The 22203-nt window shown below is 44.1% G+C and overlaps 1 protein-coding gene across 10 annotated transcripts in view; it reads right to left on the bottom strand.

Annotated features, from left to right (window-relative positions):
* Positions 1 to 22203, bottom strand: part of caskin1 (CASK interacting protein 1) — a 70834-nt gene that overhangs the window by 27070 nt on the left and 21561 nt on the right. For all 10 annotated transcript variants that reach the window (XR_009784623.1, XM_061748168.1, XM_061748169.1 and 7 more), the window contains exons 2-10: positions 15571 to 15622; positions 10432 to 10529; positions 10190 to 10335; positions 7977 to 8072; positions 7724 to 7854; positions 5991 to 6099; positions 4348 to 4456; positions 2705 to 2799; positions 967 to 1084 (exon numbers count right to left, since the gene is read on the bottom strand). Coding sequence is in view for 9 of the 10 variants with exons in the window: in XM_061748168.1 (XP_061604152.1) it covers positions 967 to 1084; positions 2705 to 2799; positions 4348 to 4456; positions 5991 to 6099; positions 7724 to 7854; positions 7977 to 8072; positions 10190 to 10335; positions 10432 to 10529; positions 15571 to 15622 (954 nt within the window). In the remaining variant the exon portion in view is untranslated. The remainder of the gene's footprint in view (positions 1 to 966; positions 1085 to 2704; positions 2800 to 4347; positions 4457 to 5990; positions 6100 to 7723; positions 7855 to 7976; positions 8073 to 10189; positions 10336 to 10431; positions 10530 to 15570; positions 15623 to 22203) is intronic.

Here is a 22203-nt window from a genome sequence, read left to right as displayed (position 1 = left end):
TCCATCCTGTCCATTTATGTCGCACTTGCATGGGCCGATACTCGACACGCGGCTTTTTATCCACATTTGCAAGAGGCGTGATTCCGAGCTGATGTTATGAGCTTCTATGCTGCTTTCTCTGTCTTTACGTTGCCATGGTGTATATGAGAATTGTGCCACTTGACAGCAAAAGCAAAAATCGGAATTGTGTCACTTCAACCATGCAGTGTAAATGCAGCCGAAAGGAATTGTTTTGCAGTTTTGACTTTTTTACATCCCAATTGTCATACTATGAAATTGCAGGAATGAACCATACGACAGACGATATCATCATCCATCCATCCATCCATCCATTATCCGAGCCGCTTCTCCTCAGCTATCTTCGGGCGAGAGGCGGGGTACACCCTGAACTGGCCGCCAGCCGATCGCAGGGCGCGTAGAAACCAACAACCATTCGCGCACACATTCACACCTACGGGCAATTTAGAGTCGGCAATCGACCTACCATGCATGTTCTTGGGATGCGGGAGGAAACCGGAGCGCCCGGAGAAAAGATATAATCGTAATCAGAATCATCTTATCTATTTGAATATCACTGGATCGTTCCTTGTGCTGGCTATTTTTGCTTTGCTTCTTTCAAGCTGCTGTTAATGAAGTGTGTTAAACGTCAGCCAGTGCGGTGAACCAAAGGACTAAGCGGATAACTTGCAGTTAACTTTCCTCGTCAAGCAGTAAAAGAGCGACATATTCCATCTGGAAAGTAGAACCAGTTGGTTGGGCGTCAGTCAGGAAGATTTGAAATTCTCATTGGTTTGCATTTACTTAAACTAATCACCTTAACACACATTCGTGATTTTCTTTGACAGGTTTCAATTCAGTTGGTCATTTTTGGGAATGATCATTTCAACTCACGGGACACCCACACGCGCGCACACACAAAACCGAAACCATGCATACCCATTTACAAGCACGCACACACAGACACACCTGTTCGTTTGCTGATGACCTCCACCATGGTGGAGGGGAAGTAGCCCACCCTATCATTTCCTGTTCGGTTGTCATGGATACAGCCTTTCCACCGTCCATCAGGGTGCTGCTCCAACACCTGTCAGAAAACAAAACATTCTTTTTGTATTGATTTCATTTATTTTCATGAATACGTGTATATATGTATGTATTATATACTGGTAACTCCACATTTGAAAATACTTTATTTTGCCTATTGTCTCATGTTTGTTCTTTAATGTATGCACATTTAGGGACGACTACGGACGAGATTGCAGGGCCGCTCGTTCTTCACGACACCCGCGAGACGAAATGTTGACGATTTCAATTTTGGGGCTCATCCCCGTTTGGCCGTATTGTGGCCGAATGACCATTTCCCCTGGGAGACGGACATGTGGGTTGTAGCGGTCACCTCAACACCCATGTGAGAACACGAGAATTGAATGTTTTCCGTCCCACAAGATTTCACGCTGAAATCAGCGGACACAATTTCTGGGGAGCTCAAGAATTCTGGTAGCAAATTCCGGTGCCCATATCGAATTTTAAATAAAAGTTCATGCTAAACCATATCCAATCTCGCATATCCATTTGTTGTAAAAATTCATATGACAATTTTGACAAAAAAATACAATAAATAGTGTGCAGAATTTAGAAGTATTTCAGAATTGGGAGTTACTTTTAAATCACCCTGTATAAATCATGTATTAGTGCACAGTATACGGTAGTCGGATTTTTCTAGAAGGCTTCAAAATCCTAGAGAGCAGTCATTCACATGTAAACAGCTGAATGCGAGTGTTTAAAGATTTTGTTAAAGCAGAAAAGCCAACGTGTTCTTTCAGACCCTAAGGGAGGAAAACAGGCCCTGCTTGGTTTCCCAAAGTGTCATAAATATTCATGAATAGCGTGTAGACTACGATGGAGGCACTAAATGTGTTTCTCTCAGTATTCGTAGTCAATGAGAAATGCTGACTGAGCTCATTCTGCGTATTAATCAACACAAAACAGGGTGCTCGTTCTCAAAACAAACTGCTGTGACATAAGCGTCTCGACGCATTAAATGGGATTTGATATGTTGAATTCAAGCCGGCACGGCGGTTTGACGGTTAGCACATCTGCCTCACAGGTTCAAATCCCGGCCCCGCCTGTGTGGAGTTTGCATGTTGTCCCCGTGCCTGCGTGGCTTTTCTCCGGGCACTCGGCTTTCCTCCCACATCCCAAAAACATGCACGCTAGGTTGCCCGTCGGTGTGAATGTGAGTGCGAATGGTTGTTTGTTGTTGGCGACCGGTTCAGGGTGTACCCCGCCTCCCGCACGAAGATAGCTGGGATAGGCTCCAGCAACCCGCCATCAATGACGCCATTGATCGGATCGGCGAAATATGACATTAAAGCCGATCGGCATAAAATGCGAAATATCGGCCGATACCGATCAGCCCCATCGAATCGGTGTAAAGTCTAGTGAATTCTAATGAAAACTTGAGCTAAGATGAAATATGAAATGAAACTCAAAGGCTCCAATCTCTGCCACTTATGTTCATCCTTGGCATAGTCCAAGCATTACGTATGTCATATAAAACCTCAAAGTAGGTGCTTAATTACTGCCATAGCCCAGTCTAATTTTTCTGGTATTCAATGGGGTAGTGCAGGGTTTAATTTGGCCTGTGGTCACTGAGTAGGTGAAGAATGTAAGTGTGTCGTTGTACTGTAGGCGTGCATTGTACCGTAATGACGTCCCCTGCTTTGATGTTGAGGCTGGTTAAGTCATAATTGTTGCAGTAATCTTTCAAAGCCCGAACCTGAAGAGCAGCTGACGCATCTGTGCAACAGAAAAACAGTTGCTTTTTTTCACTATAGTTCACAACAACAACCAACTGCTCGAAATGTCACCTTGATCCTCACGGGGGCAGTAGTGAGTGAAGAAGGTCGATGACCACGCCAGTGATCGTTGTCCAATACACCTTTTCATAATGTTTGTAAAAAAATGATTGACTATCGCAGACTTGAACTGAAAATGATGACAAATATGTGGTGTGTTTGGGGTTGTGCTACCAGAAATATACCCCAAAACTTTTTTTGTATTGATAAAAACTAAACGCCCTAAATAGTTGTACGGAGCGTAGCCACTTCCGAAAGGACAGACTGAGAACCAATCCACAGGTATGTGTAACATGTTTGGTTGCGTTGTCTTTGTAAAACACCATGGCTAGCCCGCTAGCTAACATTAGCACTGCAGCACGCTATCCATTTCACCGTCGAAATAGCATGTTTATGCCATTAATCAGAGCAACGGAAAAGTGATTAGCCAGTCCGTAACTCATCATGTTAACTATATCAGAGTTTCCACTATGTCGATTTCGAATCAACTTACCTGTTGAAATGTAAACTACGGCAAGCGCTCTGTCTCCCTTGGAAGCAATTTACTTCATGAAACATCTTTTCGATAGAGAAGAAGGCTAACAATCATTTATCGCTCTGCCTTCGGTCAGATGACGTACGCATTTGTTCGTTACTGGTGTCATCAGCGATCGCTTGAGCTTTTGTCATCGTATGTGTGATGTCGTGATTACATGGAAAGCATGTACAGTAAGTACAGTGGAACGCCCGTGAGGCCGACCGACTCCAGTCAGGAGTTGCCACAGCAAGTCACTCTCGTGCGTTTGCTCGTCACAGTTTTTACATGGGATGCCCTTCGTGATGCAGGCCACGCATAAGCGTCTGCATAAAAGGCAGCAGTACCATGCATGACACTCCCAATGGGGAAAAGTACACCGCTTAAATTTGACATATTGTGCATTTTTTTGGCTGATCTTTTTTGGGGGTGGAGCTCTTTCTCACCTTTTGGCTTTGACATAGCGCATAAATGCTGTCGTACTACGTTTATGGCCATTGTTCATTGTGAAGTCCATCCGCTGCTGGAAAGTGGCTCTGGATCTTCGCCCAACCTAGCTTTCAAGTCATGGCTGGATAAACTCGGTGTGTTGGTGGGAGGGGGTTATTTTATAAATTAGTTCTGAAGTTCAGAAAGGTTTGCTTCCAGTTACATTTCATAAAAACGCAATTTGCAATGCCCACTTGATGTGTGGGCAAACAAAAAGTCAATTTTCCACAATATGTCCCTTTAAAATCACTCATCAAGCAAGCGTCACGCATGATGTCACACAAGGTGTCAGCATGACATCATAAAATGTCGGCATAACTCTTGTAACCTCAGTAGCTATGATTTATCTATTATTTTTATTATTAGCAGTAATATTCTTGAGACCTCAATTCAGCGATTAGCTTGCCATACAAAATTGAAACCGCTAGGCTTCCAGAGAAGCTAAGGGTTAAGTCATCCATCCATCCATCCATCCATCCATCCTACCCCGTAGTAGCTGCTTGATCTCTTTGCTTGCTTGAGTTGCAGTGAACTGATACACAATGTCCAGCGCAGTCTGGCTGTAGGTGTTTCTCACTGTGGCGTTGATACCACTCTGCACAGAGAAGAATGACAAAGAGAAAACAATGGTCACTAATTCAAATTTGAGACACATTATCCATTTTACCGCATCGCTCCAAGTTAATTACATTCCCATGCATCCATCCACTCGCTGCTTATCTTTCCACTGGAGATAAACACAAGCGGTTATTTCAAAACCATGAAGCGGCCTGCCATATTTACACTCACTGGGCTGTGATCTTTAACTATGATGACTTAACAAGACAGTCAAAACGACAAAGAGCAATACCACATTCACATTACACTTCAGGTCAGATGGATGATTACAGCCCAGGAGGACAAAGAAGCATAACATCTCACCTCAGGGAATGTAAATGGAAAAGGTAGTTTTCATGCCGGAACATACTCCTCTTTTCCATGAGATGGGTGGCATTTGAATGTCACCAGCATAAATGCGTCATTTGCCTAATCTCTCTCTCTCTATGCAGCTGAGCACTTTTACTGGGCCTCACTTTGATCACGACGGGATGGCGAGATTTCATGAACAGACTATAATATCCCAAAGTCCACTCGTTCCACACCGCAAAGAGCAATCTGTCTATGATGACACAATGTCTTCTCACTGGTCGTTTAGCTCCTCAAATGCACTACGAGCGTTCCCAAAAGCATTTTAAAACTGTCCCAGTGATACTGTATGTTGAAATATATCTACTCCGGCGCGTCAGCCGACCTGTTTGAGTCGATGGGATGCGAAATCTCTTTCATTGCAATGTTCCTAAATTCCCTCCGTTGTCAAATGACGAGGAGGGCAGGATATTCATGACTGGATTGTGTGGAATCCATCACGATGAATAGGATCAAATGAATCTAATCGATTGAAACCTTGCAAATGTACACAAAGGCGTGATGGATACTCCTTACGAAAGATAGTAGTATTTCAAATTGTGGTGTCATGGATGAAGAGACAACCTTTGTAGCTACGTTGAACCTGGGTTGTTGAACTTCGGAGAGTGCGCGTGTACGTGTGCATGTATACTCCCGGTGGATTTTTACAAATCAAAGCATCCGTCCATCCGTTTTCTGTAGCGCGGGCGTGCTGGAGCCTATCAAATCATCCGTAAGCAATTTATTTTAAGGGTAATGCTGTAAAAAGAGTTTGAAATCATATGTATCTGTTTGAGGATCATAGTCTGTGGTATATTCAAACTATTAATAGAGACAAATATTTTTCAAAAAATGTATGGGGCGTCGGTTAGTCACGGATCTCAGCTGTGGACTTTTCATGGTCTCTCCATGGCTGCATGAGTTTTCCCCGGCTACTCTGGCTTGCTCCCAAATTCCCCAAATATTCACGTCGGGTTCATTAAAAACGTTCAATTGTCCAAAACAAACTGATGGATTTCCGTCTATATGTGCCCTGCGATGGGATGGCGACCGCTCAAGGGCGTAACCCACGTCTCACCGGAAGTTGTCGGGGACAACCCAGCTCACCTGAAACCCTGACAAGGACAAGCGCTACAACTCAGACGTTACTACTTGGAAGAGTTGAAGAATAAAGTCCCACTTACTTCCAGCAGGAGTCTCACTGCCTCAGTCTTGCCGCACAGGGCGGCCTCGTGCAGGGCAGTCCCGGCTTTGGTCTGTCGGTTAATGTCTATTCCCGACTGGATCAACAGTCTGCACACGGAGCCGAGACGGAGCCAAAAGGAGTGGGAAGAGCAAGGGACGATATGCGGATATGAGGATTAGAGATGGTGACAAGAACCTGAGATTGAGCCTGATAAAACAACATACAGCGCAAGCTGAGCGTGAATAGCATGCATGAAAAGACTCAAACCAAGAATGAAATCAATCAGTTACAATCTTCTGCCCTTTCATATTTTCTTACGCTTGTTCCAACTGAAAATGTAAAGGATAAACCAAGGACTAGCCTGCTCAACATTTTGTATTTGATTTGGTCATTTTTGGCATGACAACCACATCATTTATCTGTGTCACGCCGAGACGCCTCTGTTCCATCAGCTACGGCGGAATTTTTACTCTCTTCACTCACATGTTTGCATGTTCTCCCTGGTCTTGGCTTGGCTTTTCTCTGGCTTCCTCTTACGTCCCCAAAACATGAATGTTAAGTTAATTGAAGACATTAAGGTGTGTCCGCATACAGACAAATTGAAGGATGTAAAGGTAACGTTGACGCTCATCCATCCATCCCCGCTTATCCTGTTCGGGGCCGCGAGGTGTGCCCATCCCAGCTGACTTCGGGCAAAAGGCGGACCACGCCCTGAACTGGTCGCCAGTCAGTCGCAGGGCACGTATAGACACGGACACCCATTCACACTGAGTGGAACCCACGCTGCCTGCAGCCAAGTCAGGCGAATGTACCACGACGCCGTCAGTGCCATTCTTCACCATTAATTAACACTTTAAAAGTAAATATATGAGAAGCAACTCTATATTGTTTTATTTACAGTACATTATGTGGCGCAAACAATCACGATTTATGCCATTTGCTCTGGAAACTGAATTATATCGTTATGAACAGAAATGTCATTACTATTTTAGTTGGAAATAGTTGAAGGTGTTTTTACAAATCCATAGAAGCTCTATAAACAAACAGTGTATTCTTATTATGATTAGTTGCCGTATTAGTAGTGGAAGTAGTAGTAGTCGGGGCGTTGCACCAGTGAAGGGAATTCGACACACACTTTAGAGGCTGCCCCCCATTCAAAAGGCGTCGCCTGTGTGGCTGCGAAGCTGCACAGTATGCTGTGACATGTCATACCGAGTAGCGCGTGGTTGGTCCAAACGAGGACGTGAGAGATGAAGATGAAGATGAAAGATTCTTCTCATTTTCTCCTGCCTTCCCGCCCAGTGGAGGAAGTGAGTAGTGTAAAGCAGGCGAATGACACAGGTGTGTCGAGACCGCTTGACTCTCTCTCTCTCTCTCTCTCTCTCTCTCTCGCTCGCTCGCTCGCTCTCTCTTTCTGCTCCTCATCGTATCTTTGAGTTGATCTAGCCTTCCCGTCACCTCTTTCACACTCATTGAAGCTCAGGCCTCCGCCAAGGCCGTCCGGTCGTAAATAGCTATGGTGTTGCAGCCGCTACTGTTCCACTGCTGTGCTGTCGGTAGTGGGAATGTGCATTAGAAAATCGAGTGGCAAGTGACAGGTACCGGGCATCAAACACAGTTCAAGTGGAAACGCTGGAATTGTTCAACTATGTCTGCTGTTAATGCTGATCCTCACTGTTTGTTTCATCTTCTGAAAAAGTTCAAGTAAATTCCGCAATCCCGTGTGTGTACCTGATGATGTCGATGTGTCCATTCTTGGCAGCCAAGTGTAGAGGAGATGTCCCATTGGGATCCGTGGTATCTCCTTTCTTAGGTTCCAGCAGAGCGGCACACATGTTACTTGACAGCAATAATTGGACAACCTGCGCACACACATTAACACACCAACGCATGCGTGCATGCCCACACACGGGGGACAAGCAACAGCGATCCCGATTATTTCCCATTTATTTTTACGTAGCTACTAAAAAACACAGTTCCATACCCCGACTCTGCCGAATTCACAGGCTAGGTCCAAAGGTGTTTTGCCCGCATTATCCACAATGCACGGGTTGGACTGGTGCTGCAGCAGCATTTCAGACTGGAAACAATCCATATTGACACTACATGAACAGTGCACAAACCCAGTTTGATAAAGGCATGCTTGGATGACTTTTGACACAAACCCATACATACAGTATTACTTGTTTAGCTGAGTGGGCATTGAAATCATTTTGTACTTTTGTGTGTTGGTTTTCCGAAGATAGTGTGTGCTGCTTTAAAGGAGCAAGGCGTTGGGCAGGGAACCAGCCAGAATATACCTTTTAGGAATAAAAAGCCTTGCCTGCCTTGTTGATGAACACCTGGGCCTACTAGGCTACTGTTGGTCGTGATGGTGGAACTTTGGAGAGTCAAGAATTTGTCTCGGTGGTACTTGATGTCAAAAGTTAAAGAGGTTCTCAAAAACCACTCATATAAATAATAGCAATAGTCATCATTGACGTAGTAGCAATGAAAACAACCCCAATGGTAATCATAAGAATAAAAATAGCCAAAAAATCTATACATAAATTCAATCAAATGAATGAAGGTTAAGGCCATAACATCGCTGGTATGTGAATCAGAGTTTGAGTTCCCTTCCCCTCTGCTTCTTTTTCCCTTACCTCTGGAGGAATGTGTGTCATATATTTTTCACTTTTGCATGTTAATGTTTTTATGAAGGCATAAAAGATGTATGAAAGGAAAATGTAAACGATGAACGCATGCAGCCTGCGGGAAGTCGCTGTTAGTCAAGAGCAGACAGGAAGTCCTGAGGATCTGAGGCACTTTTTTTATCCCGAGAAAAATACAAGGGTAGCCCAGTTGTTTTTAGAAATGGTACCATTTTTATCATATCAATATTTAAATGTGGGCTGAGAATGAATTACATCCGGGAAGCTAGTGTAGCTCAATAAATATCTTTTTCAAAATGAGGAAATTGTCTTTTGGCGTTAGAGCATTATGTGGCAAGCACCACAGATGCAATTACACACGCTATATCAAATTGGGCGGCACGGTGGGCGACCGGTTAGAACGTCTGCCTCACAGTTCTGAGGACCGGGGTTCAAATCCGGGCCCCGCCAGTGTGGAGTTTGCATGTTGTCCCCGTGCCCGCGTGGCTTTTCTCCGGGCGCTCCGCTTTCCTCCCACATCCCAAAAACATGCATGCTAGGTTCATTGACAACTCTCTAAATTGCCCGTAGGTGTGAATGCGAGTGCGAATGGTTGTGCCCTGCGATCGGCGGGCAACCGGTTCAGGGCGTACCCCGCCTCCTGCCCGATGATAGCCGGGACGGGCGCCCGCGACCCGCGTGAGGAGAAGCGGCTCCGAAAATGGATGGATGGATGGATGGATGGATGGATATATCAAATTGGTTCCAAGGGATGACGCCCTTCCAGTCTTGTGGTCTTATTGCATATCAATGTGTGACAAGGTCATGCCTACCAAAGCGGTTTTTAAAATTCAGTAAAACAGCACTTAATATTATTTATAAAATACTCTCTCTCTCTCTCTCTCTCTCTCTATATATATATATATATATATATCAGCAGGCAGAAAACAGCCACAGACACAAACATTATAACTATGGCAATTTAGAGTTTTCAGATCGGGGACGGAAGCTGGAGATCCCAGAGAAACGAACGCAACAAAGGAGCGACCACAACAGACTTGTCCTGCTTTTCATTTGTTTCTTTGAGTTGAGAAGCACATGAACGCAGCAAATTTGAAATCCTTTCAGACCGAACGAACGCAGCTTTGGCGACGTGATCCAACACATCAATGGACATACTGTACTGCAAAATACCTTGATCTGTTTCTGACAAAAAGACATACATATATAAGTATTATTACGGATGATAGCTTATCAACGCTTTGTTTATTTTTGAAAATGCCAAGTCGTTTTAAGCCTTATTGATCAGTTTGACACCACCAGAACAATATACTGCATGTGAAGTCAGAGGTGGTTGCGTTGTTTTCACAGTGGAGAATACCGGAACAGTGAATTTCCCTTGTGCGTTCACACATGATTCTATATCCACCTATCTACCCAACTACCCACTCTCCCCATCTACTTATCTGGCTAATTCATATCCCAAGACCTTCGGCCTTATACTGTATCAAGCAAGAATGATCCTCATTCCTAATTTGAGCATTCTTTAGGAAATGATGTCACTCACCACATCGTAATGGCCGTGCTGCGCTGACAGATGGAGAGGAATCTGCCCTTCGTCCGATTGGATGTTGACAGACGAACCCGATTTCAGGAGCGTCTTCATAGGCTCGGCCTTCCCCTGCCAGGCCGCGTAGTGCAGTGGCCGCATTCCTGTCACGGGCGTGCGGCACAAAAACAAAATACAGGAAGTATTGTCACAAACAATGTTTGTTTATTTGAGTCACTGTATCGATGCGTTCATTTCACCTTTCTGGTCTCTGATGTCAACAGCCGCCTGTGACTCCAGCAACAGAGCGATAAGCTCCGTATTCCCGTTGAGGGCTGCGTGATGCAGAGGGGAAAATCTGCCCAGCACACACGCACGCGTGCAAACAACACACGAACACATCAGTGTTAAATGTGACAATCACACCCGTTCCATGTCTCATCAATTTGTCCAACAGACACACAAGCGCCGACTTTACCGTTTTGAGCCCCAATATCAGTGTAACAAACAACACACCTACGTTTGCACATAGGACGTGAACGCTGTAATGGCAAAGCTTAGCGTGGCAAATACATTAGGATCAGAGGATTAAGCTGAAACACAAACATCAGCGGTAGAAAATGGAGCAAATGGGGGGCTGTTGTTGTGTTGCCAAATGTAGAACATCATGGAAATGATCATTATTAACAATACGACCTTGCTATGTCAACAAAAAACTAAGACAAAATGACTAATGACTATAATTGAAACCCAGTGTAAAGTCACGAGATATGTACATGGTTACTCTTTCATCCAGAAATGTTTGTCAACCATTTCATTCCGTCTTAAGCTTACTTGTAGTTTCACTTTCTACACTTGGTCGGAAATACAAGTACACAACAATTATAACTGACATCTTTATGGCATTTATCCTTTATGTCAATATTCTGAACAGCGATAATGCCATCAAAACACATCCTCAATTTTCAATTTGGATGATAATGAAGCTTGAAACCAGAGGAACTAACAGCATCGTGCTCTTGTGTTTGGGAGTGCTTTCTATAATGTCGTAGGAAGCATTGCTGTCAACATGTTTCTCAAAAGAAAGCACCAGTAGCACTGAGCGACCAACGCAACTCCACTGCACAGCGATTCGTTGATTTCTTTCGCATACGTGAGTTCAGCCACGAACTAATAAAAATCCTTTTCCGATGAAATATTCGGGTTCCCCAAATGAAAGTTTGAAGACGAAATGACAGTCTCAAGGATGAAACAGTGATCAAAACTAAACACCGAGCTTTAAAAATGTCATTAAACCTAACAAAATGATTTAGGTAACGAGAACTGCTGCTAATTTAAAGCTTACATTAGCCGGTGGTCTAAAAGGTTCGTTCAGCACCGTACATACAGTATACAGACTCGGATGCTCGCTAAAAGGAAATCTGGTGTAGGATGTCGCTGTTTGGAATTGAATTTGAAAGGCCTATTTCCCCAATTGTCAGACCTTTCCAGGTCTCCGATGAGCCCGTTATTAGATTAGGATTTCCACGTCTGTCGTTGACATGCGGGGGGATTGTTCAGTCGGGGCTAATTGCGTCGTGCGCGTGGGTGCTCTCCATTGGGCTGCGAGAATTCCAAGAAATATCAAAGCGGAGCATCGGCATCCTTTGACCTTCCGCTCGTCCTTTATCGGAGCGCCGCAGGTGCGTGAAAAGCACGTGTCTTAACCGAATCCTATGCTCGGTTCGCCCTGCGGGGTTAAGCAGGGCGACATGACCCAATGCTTTACTAGGCTGAACCACACGCTCGTATGTATGGGGGAGGGGGAGGGGGAGGGGGAGGGGGAGGGGGAAGGGGGAAGGCAGCTCTGCCCTTTGCCAAGCCGTCAAATGCAATATTTATACCCCCCTTTCTTTCTTTCTTTCTTTCTTTCTTTCTATCCACCTCCGTCCAGCGTTCTCTTGCCTCTTGTGAGTCTTCGCCCTTAAGCTATTTCCCTCCACCCTTTCTCATTCTCATTCTTTGATCACTCTTTCCAGTAAATCTGTGATTGGCGGTTATTCAATTGTGTCCTAATATTCCCACATTATTGGGTTACAGTCTTTTGATTCTATAATTCACCGACTGTTCTTCTGTTATTCAAGCGTCAATATTCGAGAGGTTCTGGAGAAATATCCCTGTTCTTACTCGTTACGTGTCACGAATGTGAAGGCTCCGATGACTCGATGTTCCCGTTTGCCTGAAAGGATTGTGGCCATTTTTTGCTACGTAATCAATTCTTGCTAATCAATTTTTTTCGTTGCTTGCGCCTCGTTTTACTACAGCTGACGAGGTTTCTCATCCCCACCTTGACTGTCGCGCGCGGCAAATGATTTTTACAGTTGAAACATGTTGCCGGGCGTCCACGGCAATCGCAGCCTTTCACCTTTGCCCGTCCCGCCCCGCCCCGCCCCGCCCCCCCAGCATTGTCTCGCGACCATCCTGTTTTGTCCACAGCGTCAACATTTTGTCAGCGGGTTTGATGTAACCACTCAACAGTCCAGTCCGAAGGATTTCTTTTGCCTTTGGCTTCTTCTGATTCTTCAAATGTTACACTTTAGTTCATTTGCAAAACAGTCACCATCTAATCCGCTTAACTGAACGGGAAAACACAGCAGTCACAAACAAATACACATTGGAATACAGTGCAATCGATTTCAAACCTTTAAGCAGCACTCTGAAGATGCAACTCACAAATAAGAAAATCCAAATCGAAAACGATGTTTGCCTGCCCGTAGGCGCACACGTCACGTGCCTTTGAGACGTCAGCGTCTGTTGAGATTTATACATTTAATGCAATCGAAGTGTACCCAAAGGTTCCATCCTAGTGTTGTTGATCATCACTTTTTGATGCTGTCTCCAGCAAATGAATAAAACATTCTGACTCTCACACAAAGTGGAAAGTAAATTGAGGCCGTGGGAGCCAATGGGAGCCAATGGGAGCCAAGCACCCGCTCGGCGCACCTGAGCTCCCATCGAAGCAATACATTCATTGATTAGTTTCATTCCTTCATGTGAGCGAGCAACCAAAATGGATGACACGAAGCATTTGGAAGCAACCTTAGCAGGCAGAGATGCAAGGAATTAGCCGCTCAGTTTTCGATGTCTTTGAAGACCTTTTTGCTTCTTTATTTGGCTGTCTCGCTTCCTCGTCTTTCCGTAAAAAGCTTTGCAAACTTTGCCGACAGCTATTTTCTGATGACGTGACAAAACGTTTATTTCGAGTATAACTTTGGAGCGAGGTGAAATTGCTACTTTCAAAACCCCCCAAAAACATAGATCTCCAAAATTTGATCTGCTGGTTGGCAATGGGCAAAAACACGGACGCCGGGTGGTTAGCAGGCCAAGAGGTTGTGGGTTGAAATCCGGGCTGCAGGCGTGGCTTTTCTACAGGTACATTGACTTCCTCTCACATTCCAAACACACGCATGTTCAGTGAATTCCGCGGAGACTCTAAATTGTCCATAAGCACGAACGCTTGTCTGTCTTGATGTGCCCCGCGATTGCTTGAACACCATTCCGGGCTGCGCCGTCAACTCCCACATATTCGCGGTTCGGCATTCACGAGTTTGCAGATTTTTGCGGGGGAACCTAGCGTTACCGAAGGTTTTTTTTTTGCTATTCCCACTTTTTCGACTTAGGCCATTGCTTGGCATCTTGGTGCCAAGGAACTACCCGTATGTGGAAGTGAATTGAGAGCTGTATTTAAAGGAGCGTTCTGCCGCCATTTTGAAGTTCAACTTCTTTTAATATCCCTTATTAAGGCTGATCTTTTGGAAGAAGTGTCGCAAAAAACGAAAACACAAGGAATATACGGAGTAGGAACCCTTGAATAGGATTTTTATTGGCATCTTTTTTCACAACACTGGAGGTCCTCAGGGGTGTTTGATTTTAGGAGTTGTGTTGTATCGTCGTATTAGTAGTAGTTTTCCACTGATCTGTAAAATCGACACTGTGGTGGCAAGTCAATGCAAAAACTTAGGTGATTTGTATTCATGAGCCTTTTTGCCATTTTGTGATTGGACAGTGTAACAGTACGTTGCATACTGTTACATATCACAAAGCAGCCGGATGTTGCGAACCTTCAGCACGCAGCACGTTACGAGTCTTCAGCAACTGCCAGAAAGACAAAATGAGTCCTGCATTAATGAGCTCGCGCTCACTCATTAGCCATGAAAATGACCCTAAATGCTTTACTAACATAAATGTCTTCATGATTTAATACCAAGACTAAGTTAGCAGTAAGGGCTGTTTAATACAAAATGAGAGCATTAGGATTCAACAAATGGGTACACTTCCATCCGTTTCCTAAAGGGCTTATCTTGAGGGTTGCAGGTGAGCCGGAGCCTGTCCGAGCTCAACGCCGGCCGTGACCGGTTGCCAGCCAATCGCGAGGGCACACGGACAAATAACCATTCACACTCACATTCACAACTTTGTTTTTGGAACGTGTGAGGAAGCCGGAGGACCCGGAGAAAAGCCACCCAAGACCGGGGAGAACATGCAAACGCACAGGATTGGAACCCAGAACCTTTGAACTGTGCGGCAGATGTGCTCGATGAAAGGTCAACGTTGCACTGTTCAGCTTTCTTGAAGAGTAGCTCATAACAATCTTTTGTGATTTAGTTTTTATCTTGCTACCCTATTTACAACAAAGGTCCACAGATGAACATATGCTGCCAAAATCAAAACAAAGAGAAGAAAGAATAAAAGGCAAAAAAAAAGGGACCCCCAGAGCTAAAAACTGTAAAACTGCCAGAAGGATCTACAAAATGCTCCCATGGTTCATTCATTCCAATCATAAATAATCATATTAGATTATTTCTAGCACTTGAGACGGATTGAAACTTCATTGTATCGTATTTGACCATTATCAGCTATACTGTATTTTTTTTTAAACGGACTTGACTCACATGAAATAAAATTGCTCATTATTGTTTTTATTTTGCTTTCTAATTTACTGTTTCTCAGCGAGTAATGCATTTATCTTCACAACAAAATCAAAGCATGACTGCTAACCCTTCCATCATCATAAAGCGACAAGCTGCTCACATGCAACCTCTCGAATGCAAAGATATGGACAGATGTACTATATGTAACCACTAAAATCATAATAGCAGAGCATGAGTCCTTACCGTCCCACACAAATAGTTCATAAAAATGCTAGTTTGAACTCGAGCTGAGTGGGATTTGGGCTCATCCTGCAGCCTTTCCTACGAGAGAGGCAAAACTAATAGGACAAGAAAGCTTTTACATGAATGTAACCAGAGGAAATATTGTGGGGGGGGGGGGGGAGGGAGGGAAGTGATGTCAGGATGACTCCCAACAAGCAAAAGTGGCAGAGTAGAGTAAGGATGGGGGAAGAAAATGATGGAGCTCACCCATCTGTATCCTGGAAGTTGACATTCACTTTCTTTGCAGATCCCAGCAACTCTGGAAAACATCAGGAAAATCCAAAATGACTCTTTGCGGCATTGCATGCATATTCACTGTTGGTGGGTTTATTTTACTAAAAGTATACGCAAAGCCAAGTTAAAGAGTCAAAAACAGCTTATTATTTGTCACTTTTATTGTTGTTTGTTATTAGGGTTCGTCATTAGGAAGCGAAAAGTCACTTGCACATCCCCAGAGATCAGACCAGGGGCGAGTCTATAATAATAATAATAATAATTATTATTTATTAAGCTATTTATTCAACACATTTTAAAAGTCTGGTTTCTTGTCAGAAAAGCGCAGACCTTTTGTAATAAAAAAGTATGAATAAAATACGAGTACTTCATCTCAGTGGAAAGGAATTTTCAAAACCTTTTGGCTGGTCTCGAGCTCTATTAAAGAAGAAATCAGTTGTTTGCAAGGTCACCTTTAGATTTGAATAATAGGCAACACTGTTGGAAATGTAGCATATACTGTACAGTATAAATAACTACGTACAAAAAAAGAAACAAAGACAAACTCATCATGCAATAATATAATATAATATCTTTTTTTACAGTCTCTCCCCTTGCTCCTGGCTGACTTAAAAAAAATAGCATATGTCCACCTATTGAAAAACAGACATTTGCAACCAGTGTTTCATAATGTGTTCTGTTGTAAACTAGCATTTAACTCGATTTAGCACATGTACTTCTGGCAATCAAAGCGACCTGATACGGCAAAACTAAAAATCAACACCCACGCTGCAAAAATGCAAAATCTTTCAAAAAGAAGACTCATCACCTTGTTCTTAGACAATTTTCATTTCTTTCAAGCTCATTTGTACTTGAAATGAGGAGACAAAAAGTTTGCCAGGGGAGAATAATGGAAGACGGATAAGGCAAAATGTGAAGTCAAAACAAGCAGACTAATGAACAACACTTTCAGGAACAGAAGCAACATGAAGCAGAAGTACACGCTGCATACAAAGCTGCACAAAAAGAAAAAACAACATTGTCCTTATCACACACACACACACACACACACACACACACACACACACACCTAACTGGCAAGGGTGATGATATACAAATTGCCCAATTTTTGTTTAAAACCTTTTTTTAGGTCAAATACATTTCACCCAACTCATTTAAAATAATAATGCTCTTAGTAGGCAGATGGTGTTGCAATCTTACTATTAACAAATCTGCATATCCCTTTTATCTTGTAGACTCTATTGATTATGCTCATGCGTGCACACACACACAACCATCGCACGCGCACACATACACGCAAACACTGCAGGGTGCAGGAAGTCGTACAGGCCCTCTATTGTAGAGGAGACCGCTCCCAGCACCACTGGAAGAGGAACATTAGATTTCCTAACTGGCTATTTTTGGATGCTTAATGCAGATATTCACACACACACACTCACACACACACACACACACACACAAAAGCACTTAAAAGTAAGTCAATCTTCGTTTGCTTAGTATATCTGATAATGAGCTGTTCGGCATTTTTCCGGATTGTGACATAACACCGAAGCTCTTATGTAAAAGCATCCCCACACAGAGCGGCTGGGAAAAGATCCACCATTTTCAAGCGCAGTCAGACGACAGGAAAGCTCGATCTAGCGTGTCAAAGCCATTAGCGAAAGGCGTTGGTTACCGATAACCGGCGCATACTCAAATGTTCTGTGAAGTTATTGACACGGGAGCGGCGAGTGTTTGCTTTGACTGCACACTAATTGACAAGTTTGATGATGAAGTGCTGCCTCCGCGAGTGAAAATATGTCTTTTCTCCTCAGACTGATTGAGAAAGTAGCGGCTCGCTTCGTCACAACGCCGCCGATCATCATGCTAACAGAAGCCCATTGCTTCCATGGAATAGGGGACTCTGGCTCAGGGGCATCAATCAGAACCGCCCTCCCAAAACTGAGGAATTTCAACCAGCCTGTCACAAGTGTATGTTAGCTATATTGTACTTCTTCATCCTTTGTGTCTTTTGACAGAAGAATGCCAGAGAACTTTCACTAAGAAATGGCAAAGGTCAGTAGGGATGTTGCAATTACAGCAGTTCCATCAGAACTGGATGAAGATCAGTTCATTAGGAAATGAAACTGGCCGCTTGGCGAGCGAGCGAGCGAGCGAGCGCCATGTGTTGCGTTCTTCCACGCGGTCATCTGATTGGCGACAACAACGTGACAAGCGCAACGTTTGTCCAGGCACCTTCCTCGTGTTTGGGAACGTGTCTGACTTTACAAATACGTTTTCAAAAGTGCATACAGTAGAAATACAAATGTTCAATGTTACTTTGCATGTTAAAAGTAAAAACAGAACAAACTAAAAATAGATCGGAATGCTGAAAAACGTATGAATCATTCTGCTGTTTCTTAGGTCTGTAAAGTTTGTTTGTTTTTATACATGACACAGAAGGCAGAAGGCAACGCAATTTACGATAGCGCTACTTTTCTTCTTTCCAATCTTCTCACTCGGTAAACACACCCATTGCAATAATTTCAGACCTCCGCCCTGTTGTTACTTCATCCTTTCTCTCCAGGTTTCGGCTCTCGTCCTCTCGCTCGCTGGCAGCGGCAATGGAAAATAGTGCGCTGCACTCTGGAACGCCGAGTCGACCGGTTGCGTTGGCCCCGATGAGTCTGCCCCCCGAGTCCTCTCCTCTGACTATTCGTTCATCTCCGGCACCTTCATTTTCCACTTTTTGTACTCGCAACACGTCCTTTATTTTTCCTCTCTTTCCTTTTGTCTGACTCAGTTGTTGCAGCCCTGACAATACCTGGATGGAAGCATTGTTGAAGAGTCAATGATGTTGTCTCTGCTGAGCGCGAAAACGCAAGGATGCGAGGTACACTTTCGCTGTAATAGCTACTGTTTCTCACTTCTTAAACTAACAACTCCCACGAACAGTTGTTTTTCAAAATCTGGATAACAATTTGGATGTATTGTCTCTCGTGCTGTTTGAGTCACAATGGAACTTCCTCCACCGCCCCAGAATGCAAATGGTCCTGTTTGACAAATGTCATTCTCCAGGAACCACAAAGTAGCCTGCTATTAACATACATATACATACTAACTATTGCAGGTTGAGTTAAATTGGAAGTGCCCCAGAATCAAAATGTTCGAGTCCTGTCATCCTACGTAATTGTCAATGTACTTACTACGTGTTATGAGGTGTATTGCTAAGTTGTGCTTGTTGTTTATGTTTATGAACAGCAACAACAAGTGGCCTTCACACCGCCTCCCTGTGAGCAGAGCCCATGCGAGCCATTTCCCAAACTCTAACTCATCACAATGTGGTTGAGCAAACAGTTCAACATGAGTGATAAAAAATGCTCTTTGTGTGAATGAAAGAAAAGTGAAAGTGCAACTGAAATGAAATCTTGGTATTCGTGATACCTGATGCTTTTAATTGTAGTTATCTATCTGTGGTGTTTAAGATGTCGGTTTTCACGCACTGTGACGTACGGTAATGAATCCACCCAAAGCAGAGAGAGAGAATAAAAAGACATCACGAGCAGAGCAAACGCAAGCTTTCAGCGTTTTTGCAGTGACGCGCCTACAATGACATTTAGACGTACATCGTCGATATTCATTCATTCATTCATTCATTCATTCATTCATGCGTCTTCCGTTGCGCTTCTCCTCACGCGGGCGGCGGGCGTGCCGGAGCCTATCTTCGGGCGAGAGGCGGCGTACACCCTGAGCTGGTCGCCAGCCAATCGATAATGTTGCAATAATCTTCCATAACATACACATTTAAGCGCGCGTGCGTCTCGGACAATATGCTAACGCAGGGTTTCACTCGATTATGATGCGCAAATAAGCCCACTAACTTCTCCCCGTTATGCAACAGAAGTGATGAAAATCGAATCCAAATGGTGTGATCGGTGAAATGTGCAACAACAGGACAGAGACCAGCCAGATATGGAATCGAGGAGGGATTTAGGGATCCGTTTCAAGTGAAACCAGGTCAAGCTACCAAGCGGGAGAAAAACGATATTTACGGCACTTGACTTGACGACGCGGTTCATGTTCACGAGAAGACATGCTTACAATCCAGCATTGTTTCTATGCCATTGTTAGCACAAATGTATGCTAACAACCTGTGTTTGCTACACGCAACTTTGTCATACTTTCATTGTCATACTGCTCAACTAAACGCAACGACACGCTGGGCCAAGCGCCAGCTCACGCGCCACCCTAATGAGGACGGGGGATATAGGAAATCTTCCCAATTATCTCTGTGGTAGACGCAGGAAGTCTAACAAGGATTTCCATATGGAGCGTCATTGTTCTCTCGTTTAAGGCTAACTTTGTGGGGGCTATATTGTCATATTGTTTACAGCCACGGTTAGTATAGTTTTGCCGCAAGCTAACAAAATAACCAGACACTGCTGCTCCTGCCTAAAGGCAACAGGGACAGAACACCACGCATTGTTTTAAGACACCTTTATCAACTGATTGGTTAAGGTGGTGGAAAATCAATGTAGCGTTGATATATGCCGAAAGTGAATAAAACAAGTCTGTCTCGAGAAGTGTTAGTACCGATTACTCAACCACACCACATCCTTAGATTGGACTTTGAATTTGAAATGTACTCCGAAACAATTTAGGATGGATGTATTGTTTGCAGCTTATCCTTGTAACGTCTTCATAGCTGCCAGAAAGAGCTGTCCTGTATATGACCAAGCAGCTTCCTCTGAGCTTTACGTAAATTTACTGTACGTACTGGGACACGTGATCGTCCCACCTAAAGATTATGTCGCTTCATGCGCTGAGGCACAGCCACCATTAAAGAAAAGGGCCTTCCCCAAACGCTTCCCACAAAGTTGGAACATCGCATTTTTTGAAAACAGTCGAGGGTGCCATCAGAGATCATCAGGGATGCTGGGGGAAGTTAGGCCATTTTACTACAAATCCTTCTTTTTGGTTCATCTATCAAACCAGCGACGTGCAGCGACAGGCAGAACAATTCAATGCTCTTCCGCTCGATGGTGGAAGGAACAATAAACCTGTTGCCTTTCACACAGACATATTAAGGCATAGCTTTGGGCAAGTACGTCAGCTTTGTACGGTGCAAAACACAACAGCAAACAAACGAAACACAACAACGGGTTATTGAAAAAACACAACACCAAATAATTCATCCCAACAACAAGTAACTAAACGCAACGACACTAAGCTACCGGAAGACTAAGTATTGGTCGGGGATAAGACTCATCGCTGATTGGACGAGAGGGATGACTTGATCGGACACTTTGACCAGGAAGTTATTCCGCGTCTGAAATGAGCGTTACAGGTGATTCAAACAATCTTTGAACTCGGGACATAAAGCCATCTGCTTTGGTGGCTCTGCGTTACATCGCTTCCGCAGCGCTTCCCGCGTGGTCGACCGTGTCGGGGTTCAAACCCACGCTTGCGCCGTTTCACGCATCACTCGGCAGCCAGCGGCGAGCGCTTTGAAGGATCGGGGACTCGGGTTTCCTCACGTACATCCGCGCCGCCAGGCTTGCTCCCATTACACACACATATGAGGTGATGGTGGATAGATTTCCGCAGGACTCAATCGCGACATTCAAATAAGTACGCGCTCACTGACAACACATTTAAAAGCCTTTCGATGAATGTTGTTGTCTTTTTTCATTTGTTGTTGAGTTTCGTTATTTGCTGTTGTCTTTTGCACTTCAGGGCCACCATAAGTTTGCGTTCAACTCAACAAGCCCAAATCACACTCGGTCGTTGTTAAACATGTCTAAAATCTACATTGAAAAGCGAAGAGTCAGTGCTAATTGTCCCAGGCTATCACCGATTCATCGATGACAAATTGTGCCACAAGACCAGATGGTGTGTTAACCTACTCCCGCTGGGCGGCTGATGTAATGTCTGTTCTATCGCTTTTCCTCTTGCAGCGGTTCACTCATTTGACTTCCACGCAGGCAGCGTGGGTTCACTTCATACTCAATGACGTGTGAATGCGAGCGTGAAAGGTCGTTCGTCTTTACGTGCCCTGCAATTGACTGCCGACCAGTCCAGGGTGTAGCCTGCCTTTTGCCAGAAGTCCCCTGACATTCGCCGGACGGACGGACGGACGGACGGACGGATGCTTCCACCATCACTGAGCTACGTCCAGGCAGACCTTCATGCCGTGACGCTGCTCCTCTTGGAAGCATCATTCTGATCTGTACGAAACTACCACGAAAACAGGAGAACGTAACGTAACGTTCAGTGGGTGATTCTCCCTTACCATGAAAAATCATAGATATAAAAATGAAACAATGAATAGTTCCTTTTCCCGCAAGATAATATGATTTTTTTTTTGCTGGATACGTACCAATTAATTGTTGTTGAATTGTATATACTCAATATATATATTTAAAACCAAGTTAGTTGTGTACAGTATATTTATCTATACGAGTACACACGTAAATGCAAAAGAGCAGTATGCATGTATGCACCATCCATCCATCCATCCATCCATTCTCTAAACCGCGGGTCACAGGTGACCTGCATTCAGCCAATCCCGGCTGACTTCGGGTGAGAGGCAGGGTACACCCTTGACTGGTCACCTGTTAATTGTAG

This window comes from Phyllopteryx taeniolatus, chromosome 16 (assembly GCF_024500385.1).
Source record: "Phyllopteryx taeniolatus isolate TA_2022b chromosome 16, UOR_Ptae_1.2, whole genome shotgun sequence".
In the NCBI taxonomy this organism is placed as follows: Eukaryota; Metazoa; Chordata; class Actinopteri; order Syngnathiformes; family Syngnathidae; genus Phyllopteryx; species Phyllopteryx taeniolatus.
The sequence above is the reverse complement of the archived record's forward strand: the minus strand, read 5'-3'. Positions and strand labels throughout refer to the sequence as shown.